General features: G+C 39.6%; 3 protein-coding genes across 5 annotated transcripts; all 3 read left to right on the top strand.

Moving 5' to 3' along the window:
* The first annotated feature begins 262 nt into the window (after positions 1-262).
* LOC124381131 (C-type lectin domain family 4 member M-like) lies at positions 263-4,229 on the top strand. The gene is made up of 4 exons (XM_046842529.1): positions 263-1,867; positions 2,380-2,504; positions 2,591-2,700; positions 2,786-4,229. The coding sequence occupies exons 1-4, from the start codon at positions 295-297 to the stop codon at positions 2,931-2,933; spliced, it is 1,956 nt and encodes a 651-aa protein (XP_046698485.1). The 5' UTR covers positions 263-294; the 3' UTR covers positions 2,934-4,229.
* Positions 4,230-8,097: 3,868 nt separating this feature from the next.
* On the top strand, positions 8,098-11,807 carry LOC124381253 (PH and SEC7 domain-containing protein 1-like). Of its 3 annotated transcripts, none has more exons than XM_046842699.1 (3): positions 8,098-8,172; positions 8,656-8,710; positions 9,859-11,807. In XM_046842699.1, the coding sequence occupies exon 3, from the start codon at positions 10,199-10,201 to the stop codon at positions 11,738-11,740; it is 1,542 nt and encodes a 513-aa protein (XP_046698655.1). In that variant the 5' UTR covers positions 8,098-8,172; positions 8,656-8,710; positions 9,859-10,198; the 3' UTR covers positions 11,741-11,807. The 3 variants fall into 3 exon arrangements, with proteins under 3 accessions (XP_046698655.1, XP_046698654.1, XP_046698656.1); XM_046842698.1 differs by having other exon boundaries at positions 8,120-8,305; XM_046842700.1 differs by having other exon boundaries at positions 8,136-8,710; positions 9,859-10,610; positions 10,789-11,807.
* Positions 11,808-18,308: 6,501 nt separating this feature from the next.
* LOC124381167 (PH and SEC7 domain-containing protein 1-like) lies at positions 18,309-21,092 on the top strand. The gene has a single exon (XM_046842584.1). The coding sequence runs from the start codon at positions 18,309-18,311 to the stop codon at positions 20,550-20,552; it is 2,244 nt and encodes a 747-aa protein (XP_046698540.1). The 3' UTR covers positions 20,553-21,092.
* The last annotated feature ends 518 nt before the right edge of the window (positions 21,093-21,610 follow it).

Raw genomic sequence — 21,610 nt, 5'->3', positions numbered from 1 at the left:
CTTTGGATGTGGTAGCATGACATTTTCCCCTTTACGAGAACTAGCAGACAATGGCAATAACCCTGTGCACAAAGCCAGCTCCATGAAGACATGCTTTACATGGGTTGGAGTGGAGGATCTTGAGAGCTCTTATCTTAACTGCACTGAACCATGTTGGTTTTTGTTTTATTTCGTCTTTTCTATTCTCTTCGTTGCTCACCTGACTTATGCCTGTTTAGCAAAAACACTTGTGTGTTCCTTTTCAGATTCCTCACACATCGTTTTATGATGAAATTTTTCTAACTTGTAATTTCTATGGGAATACCTTTTTTTAATAAATGTGCATGTTTCTGTGTCCATTCCCAAATAGCAGGAGACCATACAAAGAGCAGATGTTACAAAGTGACGTCATTGTGTGCACTACTGCTGTGCGTTCTCCTGCTGACTACAATTACTTTGCTGTGGATTGAATGTAAGAACCTGATTACAGAGAGAGACCAGTTAATAACCAGATACTACAACCTGACAAATGAGAGAGACCAGCTCCAAACCAGTTACATCAAACTTACTATAGATAAAGACCAGCTTCAGACCAGTTACAACGCCCTGTTTATTGAGAGATACCAGATCCAAGCCAGTTACAACAACCTAACTATAAAGAGAGACCAGTTACAAACAAGTTACCACAACCTAACTATAGAGAGAGACCAGCTTCAGACTAATAACAACAACCTGTCTATAGAGAGAAACCAGATCAAAGCCACTTACAGCAACCTGACTATAGAGAGAGACCAGTTACAGACAACTAACCAGAACCTGACAAATGAGAGAGACCAGCTCCAAACCAGTTACAATAAACTCACTGTAGATAGAGACCAGCTTCAGACCAGTTATAACACCCTGTCTGTAGAGAGAAACTGGATCCAAGCCAGTTACAACAACCTCAGTAAAGAGAGAGACCAGTTACAGACAATGTACAACAACCTGACTATAAAAAGAGACCAGCTCCAAACCAGATACAACACTCTGATTACACAGAGAGACGAGTTACTTACAAAATACAACAACCTGACTATAGAGAGAGATCAACTTCAGACCATTTACTACACCCTGTCTTTAGATAGAAACCAAACTGAAGCCAGTTACAACAACCTGAGTAAAGAGAGAGACCAGTTACAGACCAGATACAACACCCTGACAAATGAGAGAGACAAGTTACTAACCAGATGCAACAACCTGACAATAGATAGAGACCAGTTACAGACAATGTACAACAACCTGACTATAGAGAAAGACCAGCTCCAGACAAGTTACAACGTCCTGACAGTAGAAAAAGACCAACTCCAAACTAATTACAACAACCTGACTATAGAAAGAGACCAACTTCATACCAGTTACAACAACTTGTCTATTTATAGAAACCGGATCCAAGCCAGTCACAACAACCTGAGTAAAGAGAGAGACCAGTTACAGACAATGTACAACAACTTGACTACAGAGATAGACCAGCTCCAGACAAGTTACAACAACCTAACCATAGAAAGAGACCAACTTCATACCAGTTACAACAACTTGACTATAGAGAGAGACCAGCTCCAGACAAGTTACAACAACCTAACCATAGAAAGAGACCAACTTCATACCAGTTACAACAACTTGACTACAGAGATAGACCAGCTCCAGACAAGTTACAACAACCTAACCATAGAAAGAGACCAACTTCATACCAGTTACAACAACTTGACTATAGAGAAAGACCAGCTCCAGACAAGTTACAACATCCTAACCATTGAAAGAGACCAACTTCATATCCGTTACAACAACTTGACCATAGCGAGAGACCAGTTACAGAAGGAAAAAGAAGATTTCCAGAGGCATTCGAAGCTCGGTGAGTTATAGTTTCCTGCAAAACTGTCACACACTCTAAGAAGAATCAGCATGATCATTTTAATAAATACAGTTTCCTTGCAAACTGATCCATGTTTTATTTATACACAAGCCTGAGACATTTGTATATCAATAGTGAAACTTACCATCTTCAGTGAAAAAGTGTGGAAACACATGGTCTTATATGTTTTTCAGATATATGCATGTTCCTTTTGGTTTTATTTGGAGGATTTTTCAATGAAAATCAAGTGGAACATTTGGACATTTTTATATTTTTTAAATCAAAGTAAATCTTTTAAATTTTTGGTTATAATTATTTGTTGTGCTATTGCTACTACTTATAGTGTCTTTTAACCCTTATCATATCGAAGCCTATATGTTTTTCTGTATTATATGGCAACACATTTGTTATTATTTTCCTTGTTTAGTGTAAAGTCCTTGTTAATTTTATTAAAATGATAATGTTATGATTGAGAATGCTCTTATCAGCCTGTTATATATATTTGGACACAGGATGGATGTATTTCAGCTCCCATACATACTACATTTCTACTGATAAGAAGAACTGGACTGAGAGCAGACAGTACTGCAGAGAGAAAGAAGCAGATCTGGTGATCATAAACAACACAGAGGAACAAGTGAGAGAGAGAAAGAGAGAAAGAGAGAGAGAGAGTGAGTGAGAGAGAGAGACTTTCTAATTGTTATATTTCACTACCCATGATAGGAGTTCATCAAGAAATTGCTGTGCAGCAGAGGAAAAGCTTGGATTGGTCTGACTGACAGAGACAGAGAGGGCGAGTGGAAGTGGGTGGACGATACATTACTGACCACTGGGTAAGAAAACCACCAAACTAATATTTTCTCCTGAAGATAAGTTAAATACTTAAATATTACAGGATCCTCTGATTATCTCCTTCAGGTATTGGTTTAATGAAGAACCGAACAGTAAAGCTGGAGATGAGGACTGTGTTATAACAGGTGAAGTGTCCGATCCGGACTGGAACTGGGCTGATTATCCCTGCAATTATGAGTTTATTTGGATCTGTGAGAAAACAATGTTTAACTGAATTGTTGTATGTGAATAATAATCAGAAAATTGAATTGGTATTTTTATCTGTGTAGATTAGTGTGTTATGTGTCTGAAAAATCCTCACTACTGTTAATAACTCTATAAATGTCACTGGTTGTGTGTCACAAGCATGAATGTAAATGTGGTTTATGGTCAGCAATCTGCTGTAAATTTTAAGCGAAAGCCTAAGGTGCTTCTGGCAGGTGTATAAAACCAACACATTACCACCATTTTTGGGACCAACCATGATGCAGGGATTGTATTAAAATATTGAGAAGTCTAAAAGTGTAGATTGTGTGAAAGGTAACAAGATAAAGATGAATATAATTGTGATATTGAGATGACTGTCCCTTGGCTTAACTCCCAATAACTGGCATAAAGTGTTGAAATCGGACACTCCTTCCATACCAGAAAATATATATATATATATATATAATAACTTCACTAGTTGGATATTTCTAATCTTGTGATCCACTTTATCCCAGAGCAGTTCAATAGGATCTAGGTGCAGGGACTGAGCAGGCCATTCTAGCTAACTGTTTGCTCTTGTTGTATGGTGAAGTCGATTCCAATAAACCGCAGTCCAGAAGGAAATTTCAGGGTGTTGATGTATGTGGAATGGTTGCCATGTTGGTTCTTTTCACAAGTTTGGGATTGTGCTCCGAAACAACCCCAAACCATTAAGCTTTCACCTCCATGTTAGATTGTGGGGGTGAGGGAGTCTGATCACATCTTCTCTCCGTCTTACACATGTTCTTCTGTTAAAGACAAAATTGTCAAATTTGGACTCATCTGTCCACAGAACATTCTTCCAGTCACCTTTATTTTTAGTTTGCTGCATAGAAACAACATGAACATGCATGTGTCTCAAAAACCATTAAAGACCCCCTCTTAAAAATACTTAACAGTACTTTTACTCTAGGAAAATATTTTATTACTCTTTCCACCTCTGCACTACTCCCTCTCTCTCTGTTAAAGTGTGTTTATTGGCAGTTAACTTGCAGACCGAAAACCATTATTTTTGCACAATAGTTTCACTTTTGCCTCCTAACTGATGTTTTAATTAACTTGCATTAATAACTGTCATGTCTTCATGCCCCACTAAAAGGCCGTGGCCCACAATTTGATACCCACTGTATTAGACACACATATTAATGAATCAATTATTTAAATCATCATTCGAATGAGCTTTAGGGTTTTTTGTGACCCAATTAAATCAAATGTTTCTTCAGTACAAATACTTTGTTATTGCACTTAAGTACTATTTTACTTTCACTCATTAAATTTTTACACAAATATCTGTGCTTTCTACTTCTTACATTTTCAAAAACAGACTCGTTACTTTAGTTTTAATCCATTTGGTGAAATGTCAATATTTTTTCTTTTCATTGCCCATTGTTGCTCTTTAGCCCATCAAGCAATTTCCTGTAATTGTGCATCTTTATTAATCTACCACTGCTGTATCATTTCCTGTCTCTCACACACCACAGACGTAGACTAGTTTATGAAGCTCACAATGAGCAGGCAGAAGGCAGTAAGAAGTCTGGGGTTAACGTGGAAGAGACAGAGGGAGTCAGTGATGAGAACATGACTGAGAACAGACACATTCCTGATCACCTGATCATCATCATCTTTTCTCTGCTTGTGTTCTATATGGTGGATGTTCAGCCTGGATACATTCATTAGAGAACAACATTTCAAATTCGTTTTGTATTAATATATAAATTAGAGCTGTCAAATAAGTGCGTTAATAACAATTCATTTTAATGGCACTAATATTATTAACTTGTGATTTCTGTTCGACCATTTTTATGCAAAATGTAAATGTATAACTATAAAAGGCAAAATTAAAACATTCAAAGCAACACACGTTTATTCAGTCCTTTCTTTACTCAAATACAGAGGGGACAAAAGTCCACACATTCTTCACTTAAGTAGAAGTTCAGATATACAGAAGAGACTTGTTTTAAAAGAGTCGGGTCAAAGTTGAAGTTCTGACTTCAAGGTATGACTTGAGGTATCACCTCATTAACCGTCCGTGTGGAAACATAGCAAAGGTTCCATTTGGTGTCCTGATGAATTACGTCATTTAAACCACCATAATTACATTTAAAACATTCACTAGAAGATTTTGTCTTCATGCTCCATGTTGAGTTCGATTTCACTAAAAATAAACACACATTTTGCATTAAGTGTAAATATTTGTCCATGAACAGGTTGATTAGTTTTAAAAACGTAAAAGGTGTGAATTTATGGTACATTTAGAACTGATAAAAATGTGCGATTAAGTTAATCAGCAAATTAACTCGCGACAATCATGCGATTAATCGTGATTGAATATTTGAATGGATCGACAGCCCTAATTTTAATGATGTGAGGTTCAGTTACCAGCGTGACACTAAAACAGGTAGTAATAATGACGACTTTTACTGAAGTACATCTCAGAGCCCAAACTTCTTTACTTTCACTTGAGTAAAAAAAAAAGTGTAGACAGAACTTCAACTTTTACCAGAGTCTTTTAAAACATGAGTATCTGCACTTCTACTTAAGTGAAGGATGTGTAAACTTTTGCCACCTCTGTTTGTGGTAGATACAGTGGGGCAAAAAAGTATTTAGATAACCACCAATTGTACAGGTTCTCCCATGAGAGAGGCCTGTAATTTTCATCATAGGTACACTTCAACTATGAGAGACAAAATGAGAAAAAAAAATCCCGAAAATCACATTGTCTGATTTTTTAAGAATTTATTTGCATATTATGGTGGGGAAAAAAAGTATTTGGTCAATAACAAAAGTTCATCTCAATACTTTGTTATATACCCTTGTTGGCAATGACCGAGATCAAACATTTTCTGTAGGTTTTTACACACTTTTGCTCGTAGTTTGGCCCATTCCTCCATGCAGATCTCCTCTAGAGCAGTGATGTTTTGGGGCTGTCGCTGGAAACACAGATCTTCAACTCCCTCCAAAGATTTTCTATGGGGTTGAGATCTGGAGACTGGCTACGCCACTTCAGGACCTTGAAATACTTCTTACGAAGCCACTCTTTCGTTGCCCGGGGGGTGTGTTTGGGATCATCGTCATGCTGAAAGACCCAGCCACGTTTCATCTTCAACGCCCTTGCTGATGGAAGGAGGTTTTCACTTAAAATCTCACGATACATGGCCCCATTCATTCTTTCTTTTACATGGATCAGTCGTCTTGGTCCCTTTGCAGAAAAACAGCCCCAAAGCAGGATGTTTCCACCCCCATGCTTCACAGTAGGTATGGTGTTCTTTGGATGCAACTCAGCATTATTTCTCCTCCAAACCCACGTTGAGGTTTTTTTTTTACCAAAAAGTTCTATTTTGGTTTTATCTGACCATATGACATTCTCCCAATCCTCTTCTGGATCATCCAAACGCTCTCTGGCAAACTTCAGACGGGCCCGGACATGTACTGGCTTAAGCAGGGGGACACGTCTGGCACTGCAGGATTTGAGTCCCTGGTGGCGTTGTGTGTTACTGATGGTAGCCTTTGTTACTTTGGTCCCAGCTTTCTGCAGGTCATTCACCAGGTCCCCATGTGTGGTTCTGGAATTTTTGCTCACCGTTCTTGTGATCATTTTCACCCCATGGGGTGAGATCTTGCGTGGAGACCCAGATCGAGGGAGATTATCAGTGGTCTTTTATGTCTTCTATTTTTTAATAATTGCTCCCACAGTTTTCATCTTTTTAAGTGGGATAAATTACACAATTGGTGGCTGACTAAATACTTTTTTGCCCCACTGTACTTATGCCAACGTTGCTTCAGTCAGGATTCTTTAACAGGATTCTCTAACGCGCTCACATACGTTGTGTAGCGCATCACTTCCTGCTGCATATAATCAAAAGGTAGAGTGTCTTCTCTATTCTGAAATGCTATAAAGTCAACAATGTCTTGTGTTGAAAACTTCTTTAACTGGTCTTTGAGGTACTTGAGCTGTTGCTTTAGAGACAGAGGACTGGAAAATGTTGGTAGGACCTGAGGGCAATTTTCCTTATTGCTGCTTGAAGCAGAAGTGAGAGGAGGAGCAGAGTAACGGGCAGCAATCTGGTTAATAGTCGCAACCCAAGACCTCTGCTCTTCTTCACTCTCAGTCTGGAAGTAGTAGACGCTGGAGTCTGCGGTTTTGAGGAACAGCACATGGGGCCTCTTGTTGTGCTCCAGAGGGTAAGCCACGGCATGATGCAGTCGGATGGCAATCTTGTGCGCGATTATGTCGTTTTGTAACTGCAGAACCATGTCTTTTAGAACTGCAGTAAAGGGCTTCCATGATCTCCTTCCCTTTCTGGTTTTTCTCCCATTCCCATCCATTACTCTTTTGCAGATGAGATGACCAGCTTTGGCAATATAGTCGATCTCACATGATGTGTTCTGCCATCTAGTTTTTACACTGAACACTTGAAGCTTTTGTGTTTTAATCGAGTTATAGGTTTTCATTAAGTGGACCGGATTGTACTCATGCTGGTTGCTACGTGTTCTAGTCAAGTTTGTTAAAAATTCACTGAAAGTCATTTTCTTCCCTTTGTGTCCACTATGGAGATCAGCGTTCAGCATGATGATGGCGTAGCTCAGTTTGTACAGCTCGGGAAGGATTTCGCGTTGCAGCTTATTACACGCAATGTACTGCTGAGTGAAGTGATTTATAAGTAGACGCTGTAACATAAGTTCATCCACTGGCCAAAAGACTTTGAGGAACGATCGGAGAGCCTCGTCGATAGGCATCGATTCGAACTTAAAGTACGTCACGTAAGCTTTCACTGTTTCCTCGGCAAACTCCTGATCATTACTTGCCTGCCTAATTAACTCAGGGATTTTGTACACTTCTTGTTGATAGAGATGCCTGGCTAGGATTTGCGCTTTCATACACATTTGTATGTTCTTCATATCCTCTTCTGTCTGGTCTGTTGCTCTGGGTGCAACATTCTTTTTCTGAGTTGTGCTTGGGGAACCTTTCTGTTCGTTATTGACTGGCATTGGCAGCCAGACATTAATCACTGATGACAGAAAAGGAGAAAATAACCATGACATTTCTCTCAGCATTATTTGTATCCAACTGCGTCTGTCTACTATACTTAACGGCTTTTATAGGCGTGCTTACGTCACAGACACTGGCCCCGCCCCCAATCCGAGCGTCTGACGTGGACACGGGGAGTCACGTGGGCGGCATGAAGCTTCGAGATGAAAACAGGAATAATCAGATGCGGTCCAGAGCAGTGAGAAAAATACTATTTAATAATATTTTATTCAATTATTTAATAAAATGGTGACTTTTTAATTTTGACTGAACCTGTTTTAAATAATGGAAGTGATTTCTACACAGCACGATGGCAGGAGCTTCACAACCCTGTAATCCAGTGTTTTCTCAAACTTTTTTTTGTCATTCCATTCTTTAGAGGGGGGTGGATTTTACCCCAGATTTTACCCCAGAAAATTGCAATGAAATACATCGTCTTAAAATATAAAATGTTTTGAAATGTAAAAAGTTGTAAATCAATAACGTGAAATAGCATCAATGTAAAAAATGAAGAAAATAAAAGTATAGCGTAGAGAAAATCATAAATTAGGATTAATTAAAAACACAAATATTAATTAAACAATTAATCCTGCCGTTAATTGCCGCCCACCTGTCATGCCTTTATTCCCCGCTAGATGGCAGCGCCACACACATTAAGAACTAGGTGTTTTATTTCTTACAGGTCCACCACTATTGAGGTCAAAGCATGACCTCTTGTTCCAGACCTTCAGCTCTGGGTAAGTCTAGGTCACACACACTTATAACTAGACCGTATTTGTGTTAACTAGTTGTGCGTTCTGCTTGATCACTATTTGGGTTTTCTTTTTGTTTCATATTCACAAACTATTCTGAAGACAGAGGTTTCATTTGGAAAATGTTTGCATATTTTATCCCCAAACAGTTGGAGTTTTGTCCTGAAAAATGTCTCACATATGACTGCTATATTTAGTAGATGAAAGAGATGGTTGTTTTCTTTCAGCTCCCAATGGATGAGGTTCAGTGCACAGTAAACATCAATGTGCTGCCTGAGAACATGTCAACATCGCTTTCTCTGTTGGTGGTGTTTTTTTTGGCTTGTCATAATTTTTTGTTAAAATATTCCAATATGGGGTTGGATTTTTTATATATATATATATAAATTACTAAATATCTAAAACACCTGTGCCCAACAATCTCCTACAATCATTTATTTGAGACCAGGCTGGGATTCAAACCAGCAACCTCACAGATTAAAGGTAAAGTTAAGGACATTAAGCTTCATACCATGTTAGCAAACTGATTTCAAGTCAGTCTTGAACCAGGGCTCTCAGATGTTCAAGACTACAGTGCTTACCACTTCACCACCACAAGACATACCTGGGACTTGCTTATTGGACTTTCGTCTGAAGAAACAGCTCACACGCATTGCCAAAGCATCAAGCAGAACAAGAAACAATGGGTGTTTTTTTCAGCTGTGAACAGAACCGGGTCAGAACTTATGATGACACGTTGATGAAGAGAGGCGTTAGTGCTGATAGAGGTTATTTTACATTGAGTGTCTGATGTAAATGTAAAATCTTAACCATTTACACATGCTAGTGTTAGTTATTTACACTAAGGATTGTATCAGCGTGTAAACCACATGGATGTCATGACACATATTTTTACAGTTTCAGTTACAGAAATCTAATAGCATAGTCTCAAATACTCAAAATCTACTCCAAGCTGTTGGATCAATTATTGTATATTGTACTGTTTGGGAAATAAATGGACATGTGATTCAATACTTCTGCCTTTGTGATCAATGGATAAATATATTTCCACAAATTTAATAAGCGTAATCTTGAAGGGATCTGAGAGACTTTTGACTAGATTTTTTTTTTTTTTTTTTTTTTTTGTACTTTAGCGGAATTCCATTGAAAAAGCAGGCAGAATCGATACCAACTCAAATGACTTAATTGACTCAAGTGACTCTCGGATCCATTCACTGAGTGATTCAGAAGGATTCGAATCGGAAAACGGATTCGGATCTCTCCTCTCGATAGTCCGTGACCACGTGATTCTTCGTGTCTCGCGAGAACACAGTTCTGGAATTAGGCCGAAATCTCGCGGACTGTCACAGGCGCTCGGACGAGGGGTCGTGGTCATGAGCTCTGTGACGTAAGCGATCCGAGCAGTTGTAAACAGCTGCACACACACGCCCTCCTCTCATATTATGGCTGAGCCGTGAGTGAAAGCATGAAGGGATGGAGCTCTTACAAACAGTAACAAACAGCAGTCTGTCATCAGACTCAAAAAAACAGCTAACGCAGCCAGGCACTGATGAACATGTAGAAGTTGCACCTGGAGCATCAGGGCATGTAGAAGTTGCACCTGGAGCTTTAGGACAGGTAGAAGTTGCACCTGGAGCATCTGGACAGGTAGAAGTTGCTCCTGGAGCATCTGGACAGGTAGAAGTTGCTCCTGAAGCATCTGGACAGGTAGAAGATGCACCTGGAGCATCAGGGCAGGTAGAAGTTGCACCTGGAGCATCAGGGCAGGTAAAAGTTGCACCTGGAGCATCAGGACAGAAAGAAGCTGAGAGAGACATTCAGGAGGTCATCTGTGAAAAAATCCAGCAAGCGAGACTATTCTGGGAAGCAGAAAAAAGTGTTTTGAGTAGGAGAAACCTTGCCACATTACCACATTACTACCACATTAAAGATTTTAGAAGTTCTGAGATGATTCGGCAGCTGAGTAATGATCAGGAATTAGCTGATGCCACAGTGAGGATGTATGTAAGCTACTTCAACTTCACATCAATGTCTATAAATGTGGCTCTCCGATTTTTCCTCAGAGTGCTTTGGCCAGAAGATGAAATTCAACTGCAGCATCTGTTCATAAGGTACTTCTCTCTCTGGTACCTCAAGCGTAACAAAAGATCCCTCTACCTCCACCAGGGTGTGTACAACCTGTGCTGGGCTATGATTATACTGAACGCTGATCTTAACGGGGGTCAGAAAGAAAGGAAAAAAATGACCTGTGAAGAATTTATAGATAACCTGAATAGCGTCTCTGGTAATTTTAATTACTCTGTGGACTTGCTGAAGCACATCTATAAATCGATCAAAATGAATCCACTGCATGTCTGCAGAGTCAAATCCAGACTTCAGGACATTGAAGAAAAGTCTAACACCAAAGTCCACAAAACTGGTCATCTCATGTGCAAAAGAGTTATGGATGAGAATGGAAGAAAAACCATTAAGTACAGGAGATCATGGAAGTCTTTCAATGCAGTTTTAAAAGGCATGGTTCTGCATATAGACGGTGAAGAATTACATTGCAAGAACATTACCATCAGTCTGCATCATGCAGTGGCTTACCCTCTGGAATACAAAAACAAGCCTCATGTCCTGTACCTCAAGACTGCAGACTCCAGAGTTTTCTACTTCCAGGCCGATAGTGAAGTAGAACGAAGGTTATGGGTCGCGACTATTAACCTGATCGCCGCACGTTACTCCGCTCCTCCTCTCACTTCTTATTCGAACACAAAGACACATTGCCCTCAGGTCCTACCAACATTCTCCAGTCGTCTGCCTCTGGAGCGGCAGCTCGAATACACCAAGGACCAGTTACAGAAGGTTTCAGAATACATGTCTTACTATAAGACAGTGCCTTTTAGGAAGGATATGTCACCTTCAGATTACATAGAGCAGGAGGTGAAGCGCTACACGACGTATGCGAGAGCGTTGGAGAAGCCTGTTCGAGACTCAAATTTGAGACTCAAAGAGGTCCTACTGCAAAAATAAAAAAACAGCTGAAACCTTTTACATTTTGTTCACTAGTTCTAGATAGAAATAAAGGTCCTTAAATGGCGCAGTGATGTCTGATTTGTTTATGTGCATGTCCAATACGATGTAGCTGCTGTAGTGCTAAACCTAATAATAGGTGAAATTGTAAATGAGCCAAAAGGTGACACGATGATTTAAAAAACTTCAGTAGAATTTATTTAGTTGACGATTAAACACTGGTCCATTTCTGCATTTACTCATTAATCAATGTAGTGATATTGGCATTTCTGTGTCATTATGAAGAACACATTAAATACACAATCTCACTGTAAAACTTATTCAAGTCACAGTACACTGCATTCTGAAACTCCAGATCACGGTCACTTTTTTTCAATTGTGTTATGTTGCAGTCTGATACAAACTGATTTGTTCTCATTAATCTGCACTCTGCCCCTTAATGACAATGTGAGAAACGTCTGCAGATCTTTCTCAAAATGATATCTAAACTTGTTTCTAATGAAGGTACAGTAAATCACAGCTTCATCTCTTGCTGGAACGAAATATGATGGACTTCTGCGGAAAGTAGGTCCCGCTTAAAAAACAAGACAAATATTAAAGAGGATTATATTTATGTTTCAAGAGAATTGGGTTCTTTAATTAGTGTTACACGCCGTGCTGAACATGAACTGGTGAAAGCAAAGCAGAGAGTTGTCTGAGGAAGTCAGGGGAAAAAAAACAAATAGATTAGCATGTTAAAGGTAACGTCTAAAGCAGTGGTGCCCTAAAGGGAATGAGGGATGTTCTGACCCAAAGCACAAGAATAGTTCAAATGTTGAGGTTAAACCCAGAAAATACTTTACTTACAAGGCTTTTTTGAATTTATTGTCAATTTAATTTAATTTTAATTGTGAAAAAAGCCACACATATATATTACAAGACAAGTGTGAGCTTTCACAATTTATTATTAAATCATTTTATATCTAGTATAACTATCGAGATTGTAAGTAACTGGAATTTTTTTTTTAGTTTTTGTTTGTTTTTGCGCTTCTGTTTAGCTGCATTTGTTTACACGGAACTTTTGGCCGAACCAAGATGGCGGACGCGGGACGTGCGAGCAAGCGGCTAATGGGAAATCTATGGAGTTATACGTCTATGATCACGTGACTCTAAGTGTCTCGCGAGAATACAGTTGGGCTGAAGTCTCGCGGGCTGCCTGAGAACACGATAATGCGTAATATTGGGGGGCGTGGCCACGGACTCTGTGACGTAACCGGGGCCCATATAAGCAGCAGAACACACGCTTCTCTCATTAGGTCGTTAGGTAGTGTGTGATTTGGTGAAATCGATAAGAATGCAACCAGATTTGAAAACATTGCCAGCACAGTCAGGCACTGATAAAAAGGAAGAAGCTGCAAGTGGAGAATCAGAACAGGAAGAAGCTGCAACTAAATCATTAGAACTGGAAGAAGTTTCAAGTGGAGCATCAGAACAGGAAGAATTTGAAAGTGGAGCATCAGAACAGGAAGAATTTGAAAGTGGAGTATCAGGACAGGAAGAATTTGAAAATGGAGTATCAGGACAGGAAGTAATTGCACCTGAATCCTCAGGACAGGAAGATGTTTCAAGTGGAGAATCAGAACATAAAGAAGTTGCAACTGAATTATCAGAACAGGAAAGTGTTGCAACTGAATTATCAGAACAGGAAGTAGTTGCACCTGAATCATCAGAACAGGAAGAAGTTGCACCTGAATCATCAGAACAGGAAGAGGTTGTGGAAGACATTCAGGAGGACATCTTTGAAACGATCCAGAGTGCGAGATTATTCTGGGAACGGAAAAAATGTGTTTTGAGGAGGAGAAACCTGGCCAGATATATGCGACACATTAAAGATTTTAGAAGGCCTGAGTTTATTCAGCAACTGGTTTATGATCTGGAATTGGCTGAGGTCACAGTGAAGGCGTATGCAAGCCATTTCGACTTTGTAACAATGTTTATTGATTCTGCTTTTCGACTGTTCCTCCAAGTGCTTTGGCCAGAAGATGAACTTAAATTGCAGCATCTGCTTATAAAGTACTTTACTCTCTGGTACCTTGAGTGTAATGAAAGACCACTAAGGCTCCAAGAAGCATTGTACAACCTTTGCTGTGCTATGATTCTACTGAACACTGATTTCTATGGGGGCAATAAAGGGAAGAAAATGACCTTTAAAGAATTTACAGTAAATCTGAATTCAATAAGTAAAAGAATTGTGTACGACGTGGAATTGCTGAAATTCATCTATAAATGTATCAAGAAATCTCCTCTATGTGCCAGAAATATAAAATCTAGACCTCAGCAAATTAAAGAAGAGCCTACCATCACAGTTCAGCCCAAAACTGGTTATCTCATTTGCAAAAGAGTTATGGATGGGAATAGGAAAAGAACCAGAATAGACAGGAGATCATGGAAGCCCTTTAGTGCAGTTCTACAAGGGATGGTTCTGCAGTTAGACGAAGTGCAGTCTAAATACAAAAAGTACTTTAAGAAAGAAAAGATTACTATTAGACTGCATCATGCACTGGCTTACCCTCAGATGCACAAAAACATGTCGAATGTCCTGTGTCTCAAGACGGCAGACTCCAGAGTTTTCTACATCAAGGCTGAGAGTGAAAAAGAGCAAAAAATATGGGTTGAGACCATTAACCTGATCGCCGCCCGTTACTCTGCTCCACCTCTCATCTCTACCTCAAATCGTATTGAGGAACATCCTCAGGTCCTACCATCATTCCCCAGTCCCCTGTCGCTAAAGCAGCAGGTGGAATACACCAAGTACAAAGTTTCAGAATACATGTTTTACTCTGTGACAAAGCGTTCTATGAAAGATACCTCACCTTCTAAAAGCACGGAGTACGAATTTAAGCGCTACACAGTGTATTCGAGAGCGTTGGAGAACGCAGATCAGTACTTAAACGTGCAAATGTGAGTTTCTACCACAAAAAAAAAAAAAAAAAAAGCTGAAACCGGGACATCATCAAGAGCAAATAATACAAGACAGATTGAAATATTGTGGGGGGAAAAAAGTAAAATCATGAATGAGCTGAAATGTGACTACGATTTGAAAATAATTTCTTAGAATTCGTTTATTTGACGACCATCAACACCTATAGCAGCAGCCCCCCTCTCCCCTCCTGGTGCACTTCGGATCGGTGAAGATGATGTGTTTAAGGTCTTCAGGAAACAAACAAGAAGCAAAGCACCATCACTGAAGCTGTGCAAAGTCTCTGCCTGCTCCAAACGCTCCACCATCATCTCCATCCCAAAGAAATGCCATGAAGTCATTTGGGAGACTGGTGTTGGCCTTTCTGAAGGGCAACATTTGGGACTTATTTAAGGATCCTGTTCGTGTCCTTGAGTTTAGCCTCATGTACAATCATCACAAAAATGCTCTTTTTGTCAGTGGATCACCAGCTTTCTGACGGGCAACAAATAGCAAGAGTGGAGAAATTCATGTCAAACAGCTGCACCATCAACACCCCCAGGGGTTCACTCCTCCACTGCTCTTCTCACTAAACCCCAATGACTGCACCTCCACAGACTCCTCTGTCAAATATATATATTGCTATATACCCTCTATATTATTTTTTTACCTACTGTGCATTATTCACCCTCATCCCTGTAAACATAGACCTCATACCCTTACTGGTTTGATGCTAACTGTAGCTGCACTGGTTCAATAAAATAAAGTCCACGCATCTTTCTGATGTCGTCTGAATTTATTTACACGCTCTCACTCGCTCTCTCGTGAGGCACCGTGAAAACGTGTGCGCCTTTGAGCCGTTCATATCAGCATGTTAATGTGTCCATGTCGTTGCTACGCTCTGACCCATAATTCCATAGTCCCGCGCACAAACACTGGCATCACGTGTACATCACGTAGTTTTAAAGAAACGTGCACATACACATTACATTTTTAACCTTCTGTTTACATTTTCATGAAGTGAAATGAACTTGTATTAATAACAAAAAACAGTTCAACTGTCCTGCAGACATTTACACGTACTGCATTTCATGTACCTTGCATGACGATAAAGTTAAATCTAATCTAATCTAATCTAATGAGTCTGCATACAGAACTGAGATTTAACAGCTGGCTGTCTGGTGCAGCCACAACAACCTGGAGATGTGGAGATGATTGTGGACTTCAGGAGAAATCCCTAAATCCTAGTGTATAGTGCTGTAAAACTATTTGAGCCCTGTCTGAAGACCAATCTTTAAATGTCTCGGCCTTGTGTCACAATCAAATGCATTTGGATTTGGTCCTGTCTTGGTCTTAAACTAAGAGAATTCATTTGTCTCAAGACACTGTGAGGATCTCACTAAATTTCCAGTGCACTGTATATTCCATTTCTTAACATCATTAATATAATCAAAAGTAAAACTTTCTGCTTTAGAAATATTTGACAGTATCTGAGAGTATATGAGAGTATGTGAGAGTATATGAGACAATATGTTAGTATTTAAAACTATATTAGAGTATTTGGGACTATATGAGAGTATTTAAGAGTATATGAAAGTATTTAAGACTGTGAGAGTATTGGGAGTATATGAGACTATAAGCATATATGAGATTATTTGAGACTATATGAGGGTATGTGAGAGTATATTGAGTATTTGAGACTAAAAGAGCGTATATGAGAGTATTTGAAACTATGTTAGAGTATTTGAAAGTATATGAGTATTTAAGACTGAGAGAATTTGAGACTATATGAGAGTATTTGAGACTATTTAAGAGTATTTGAGAGTATATGATACTATATGAGAGTATTTGAGACTATATGAGAATATTTGAGACTATTTGAGAGTATTTGAGACTATATGAGAGTATTTAAGAGTATATGAAAGTATTTAAGACTGTGAGAGTATTGGGAGTATATGAGACTATAAGCATATATGAGATTATTTGAGACTATATGAGGGTATGTGAGAGTATATTGAGTATTTGAGACTAAAAGAGCGTATATGAGAGTATTTGAAACTATGTTAGAGTATTTGAAAGTATATGAGTATTTAAGACTGAGAGAATTTGAGACTATATGAGAGTATTTGAGACTATTTAAGAGTATTTGAGAGTATATGATACTATATGAGAGTATTTGAGACTATATGAGAATATTTGAGACTATTTGAGAGTATTTGAGACTATATGAGAGTATTTTGACAATAAGAGAGTGTCATGACTTAAGAATGCTTTTCAAATTCTCAAAAAAACAGCAGCTAGTAAAAATAGGAAAGGAAATAAATCCAATCTGCCAAAATGAAACAGACAATGTGCAGCATGTTGTGTTCTCCCTGAAAGCTCTGCCGAAACGCTGGTCAACTCCAAAATAAAGTTCTCACTGCTCGTCACAATAATAATAATAATAATACATTTTATTTAAAGGCTTTTCAGAACACTCGAGGGCACCGGTACAGCAGAGTGAAATTATAAGGAGGAAGACAGTGAACTATGACTTACTTGGTAGGCTACTGTTTAGATACAAGCCGTGTAACAGACACTGTCTTTCATTAAAGCCTGTGTAAAGTTCGTTAGTTTCAGTGTAGACACCTGCAGCTTATATACAGGTGCGGCATATTTATGGGTAAAATAAAAATCTTTGTCAAATTCAGTGGGTGTGGCTTATATATGGGTGCTTTTAATAGTCCGGAAATTACTGTATTTTAAATTGTATTTTGTGTATGTACAGTACATGGCACACAGTAATTAATACTTTCACATTCAAATAATACTTTATTTTGTTCTATTCTACAGTCCATGTTTCAGGAATAAAACAAGTCATTCAAAACAAACTGTTGAAAGAAAATATGTATTGAACTCAACTGACAAACATGTCAAGATATCAATTATACAATATTGCTATTTTTCCTACTAATCCTTTAAATCCATTAAAACTTGCTAATTATTCAACAACCGGGAGCGCGGATGCGACTCGAGCTACAGTACCAGGGCGCGTGATGATGACGTAGTGACAAGTGAGTGACTGATTTCCATGGATACGTGAACGTCATGTATAAACTATCTTGTTTCTTTGAATTTTAAATCACTCTGCATTTATATACATTGCTCTATTAAAACCTCAACATGTCGTGAACACACACACACACACACACTCTCCATTAAAAAAGTTTTACCGGATTTACTTTTTATTAAAAAAAATTGCGTGGGACAAATCCCCCGCATCCCTGCTCCTAGTTTTCAGCTCGGAAAAGGACACGGGATTTACAAGTAGGTTGGACCTCACAAAGGGGCGGAGTTTATGTGGAAATCCCCAAGCGCGCTGAATGACGATTGCAGGAAATAGCCAGATTAAATTTTGTCTTATTAATATAATATATAATATTATTATTAAAACGATTATCTTTTCATTGTGTATGTCAGACTCTATTTTTGAGTTTTCTCTAAGCTTTCTCTGTTTATACTGAGTTCGTGACCACGTGACTCTCGGTACCACTCAGACGGGAGGCGTGGCCTCTGTGACGTCAGCGCTCCGAGTATATTTAAGCGCATTCTCCACCGTTATAGAAAAGTCGTGAGTAGAGCTGTGATGTGATGAAGCAAGAAGTCTTGAAACATGAATCTTTAATAGAAGCAACAACACAGAGTCTGCTGTCTTCAGTACTTAAAAACCACCTAACACAGCCAGGTAGTGATGAAGTTGCTCCTGGAGCATCAGGGCAGGAAGAAGTTGCTCCTGGAGCATCAGGACATGTAGAAGTTGCACCTGGAGCATCTGGACAGGTAGAAGTTGAACCTGGAGCATCAGGACAGGAAGAAGTTTCTTCTGGAGCATCAGGACAGGAAGAAGTTTCTCCTGGAGCATCAGGGCAGGAAGAAGTTGCACCTGGAGCATCAGGACATGTAGAAGTTTCTCCTGGAGCATCAGGACATGTAGAAGTTGCTCCTGGAGCATCAGGACATGTAGAAGTTGCTCCTGGATCATCAGGGCAGGTAGAAGTTTCACCTGGAGCATTAGGACATGTAGAAGTTGCTCCTGGAGCATCAGGACATGTAGAAGTTTCTCCTGGAGCATCAGGACATGTAGAAGTTGCTCCTGGAGCATTAGGACATGTAGAAGTTGCTCCTGGAGCATCAGGGCAGGTAGATGTTGCTCCTGGAGCATCAGGACATGTAGAATTTGCTCCTGGAGCATCAGGGCAGGAAGATGTTACACCTGGAGCATCAGGACATGTAGAAGTTTCTCCTGGAGCATCAGGACATGTAGAAGTTGCTCCTGGAGCATTAGGACATGTAGAAGTTGCTCCTGGATCATCAGGGCAGGTAGAAGTTTCACCTGGAGCATCAGGACATGTAGAATTTGCTCCTGGAGCATCAGGGCAGGAAGAAGTTGCACCTGGAGCATCAGGACATGTAGAAGTTTCTCCTGGAGCATCAGGACATGTAGAAGTTGCTCCTGGAGCATTAGGACATGTAGAAGTTGCTCCTGGATCATCAGGGCAGGTAGACGTTGCTCCTGGAGCATCAGGGCAGGTAGACGTTGCTCCTGGAGCATCAGGACATGTAGAAGTTGCTCCTGGAGCATCAGGACAGGAAGAAGTTGCTCCTGGAGCGTCAGGACAGGAAGAAGTTGCACCTCAATCAACAGAATGGGGAGAAGTTGCAAGAGACATGTCTGATCAAATCCAGCTATTAAGATTAATTTGGGAGAAGAGAAAAATAGATTTAAAAGGGAAAAACCTGGCCAGGCAAATCTATAACTTTAAACATTTTAGAAGTCCTGAGATGATCCAGCAGCTGAGTAACAATCTAGAATTAGCTCAATCTTTTTTGAATGCATACGTTATGCATTTTAACTTCACATCAGTGTCTATAGATTTGGCTCTCCGAATGTTTCTCCGAGTGCTTTGGCCAGAAGATGAATTTCAATTGCAGCATCATTTTATATGTTTCTTCTCTCTCTGGTACCTCAAGTGTAATGAAAGAGCACTGAACCTCCACCAGGGTGTGTACAACCTTTGCTGGGCTATGATTCTACTGAACGCTGATCTTCATGGGGGTCAGAAAAGGAAAATGACCTGTAAAGAATTTATAGACAACCTGAATAGCGTCTCTGACCAATCTTGGTATCCTGAAGTGCATCTGAAGAACATCTATAAATCGATCAAAGCGTGTCCACTATATGCGTTCAGAGTCAACTCTAGATATGAGGAAAACGATGAGGAATACACAGTCTATAAAACCGGTCAGCTCATGTGCAAAAGAGTTATGGATGCGAATGGGAGAAAAACCAGAAGGTGCAGGAGATCATGGAAGCACTTCAGTGCAACTCTGAATGGCCTGCTTCTGCAGTTAGACAGTGAAGATGATTGCAAGAACATTACCATCAGTCTGCATCATGCAGTGGCTCACCCTCTGAAATACAAAAACATGCCCTATCTCCTGTTCCTCAAGACTGCAGACTCCAGAGTTTTCTACTTCCAGACTGACAGTGAAGTAGAACAGAGGTTATGGGTTTCAACCATCAACCTGATCGCTGCCCGTTTCTCCGCTCCTCCTCTCACTTCTAACACACATGACATCAACAAGCCACGCCCTCAGGTCCTACCATCATTCCCCAGTACCCTGTCTTTAGAGCAGCAGTTCAGGTACACCAAGGACCAGTTAGAGAAGGTTTCAGAATACATGTCTTACTATCAGACAGTGCCTTTTAGAAAAGACGCGCCACATTTAGATTATATAAAGCAGGAGGTGAAGCGATACACAACGTATATGAGAGTGTTGGAGAAGTCTGTTCGGCATGATGTATCGCACAGTTGTGAAGTGGAAGAGAAATGATAGATGGTGGTACAGTTTTTTTCACTCTGACTGCACCCAAGGCCTCCTCATCTGGAAATTATGGAAAGACAATTGAGACTCAATGTGAATGGGGATGTTTTAAAAAAAGAAGCCAATATTATGGTCAGGTGTCCTCAGAGTGGATCTACCAAACATCACAATCACTTAGCTTTGAACTGATAATGTACAACGTAAAACCACGAAATACTCTGTGATACAGGGAACATTAGAGAAAGAAAAGATATATGTGGAGAACAGAATGTTAAGGGCCTTACTCAAGGGCCCCAAGAGTGGCAGATTGTCGAACCCACATCCTCAACCACTGAGCTACCACCTCCCTATAGCTTGCAATATAGTCCATACTCCAAATGTTCTGAAATGCATTTTGAAATTGACTGAATTCCTAATTACTGAGGCACCACAAATGTTTTTATATTTTTTTTTGAATCATAAACACAATTGTGCACAAATAATAATAAATAAATGCCAAATTAGACTTTTTTTTCCTCCTACCTTTTCCTGTGGTCTTTACTGTTCAAATAGTTCAATTCACACCTGTGACAATTAGATTAAACACACGTTACACTGCCACCTACTGGCCAATTATGATGCTACAACAGTGCCTTGAATAACACATTTTATTTCATAAATAAACGCATGAAATCAGTCCTGGAGCAATCCAGAAAAAATTATATTTTCCTCACCAGTGCAATCTTTAATAAAACAACTTTTTCGGACTGTCCACTTTCTCTTTGTTTGCTGGAAAACACTGGAAAAAGAGCCGAATCAGTTAAAGTGAAGTGCAGCAGTCTGCCACAAGGAGGCAGCAGAGCCCTGTATTACTTTCTTTTCTCATCATTAGAGCCCACGTGAGCAGATCAACACATCTGATACAATACCATCTTATTCAGCGTATCAGAGAACATATTAGGGTTACAATAACACACACACACACACACACACACACACACACACACACACCAGTCCACCGAGCAGCCAGGCAGATTATTATAATCATCTAATCTACTGTATATGTGCTGATTTGTTTATACAGTAGA

This window comes from Silurus meridionalis, chromosome 28, assembly GCF_014805685.1.
Source record: "Silurus meridionalis isolate SWU-2019-XX chromosome 28, ASM1480568v1, whole genome shotgun sequence".
Lineage (NCBI taxonomy): Eukaryota > Metazoa > Chordata > Actinopteri > Siluriformes > Siluridae > Silurus > Silurus meridionalis.
The sequence above is the reverse complement of the archived record's forward strand: the minus strand, read 5'-3'. Positions and strand labels throughout refer to the sequence as shown.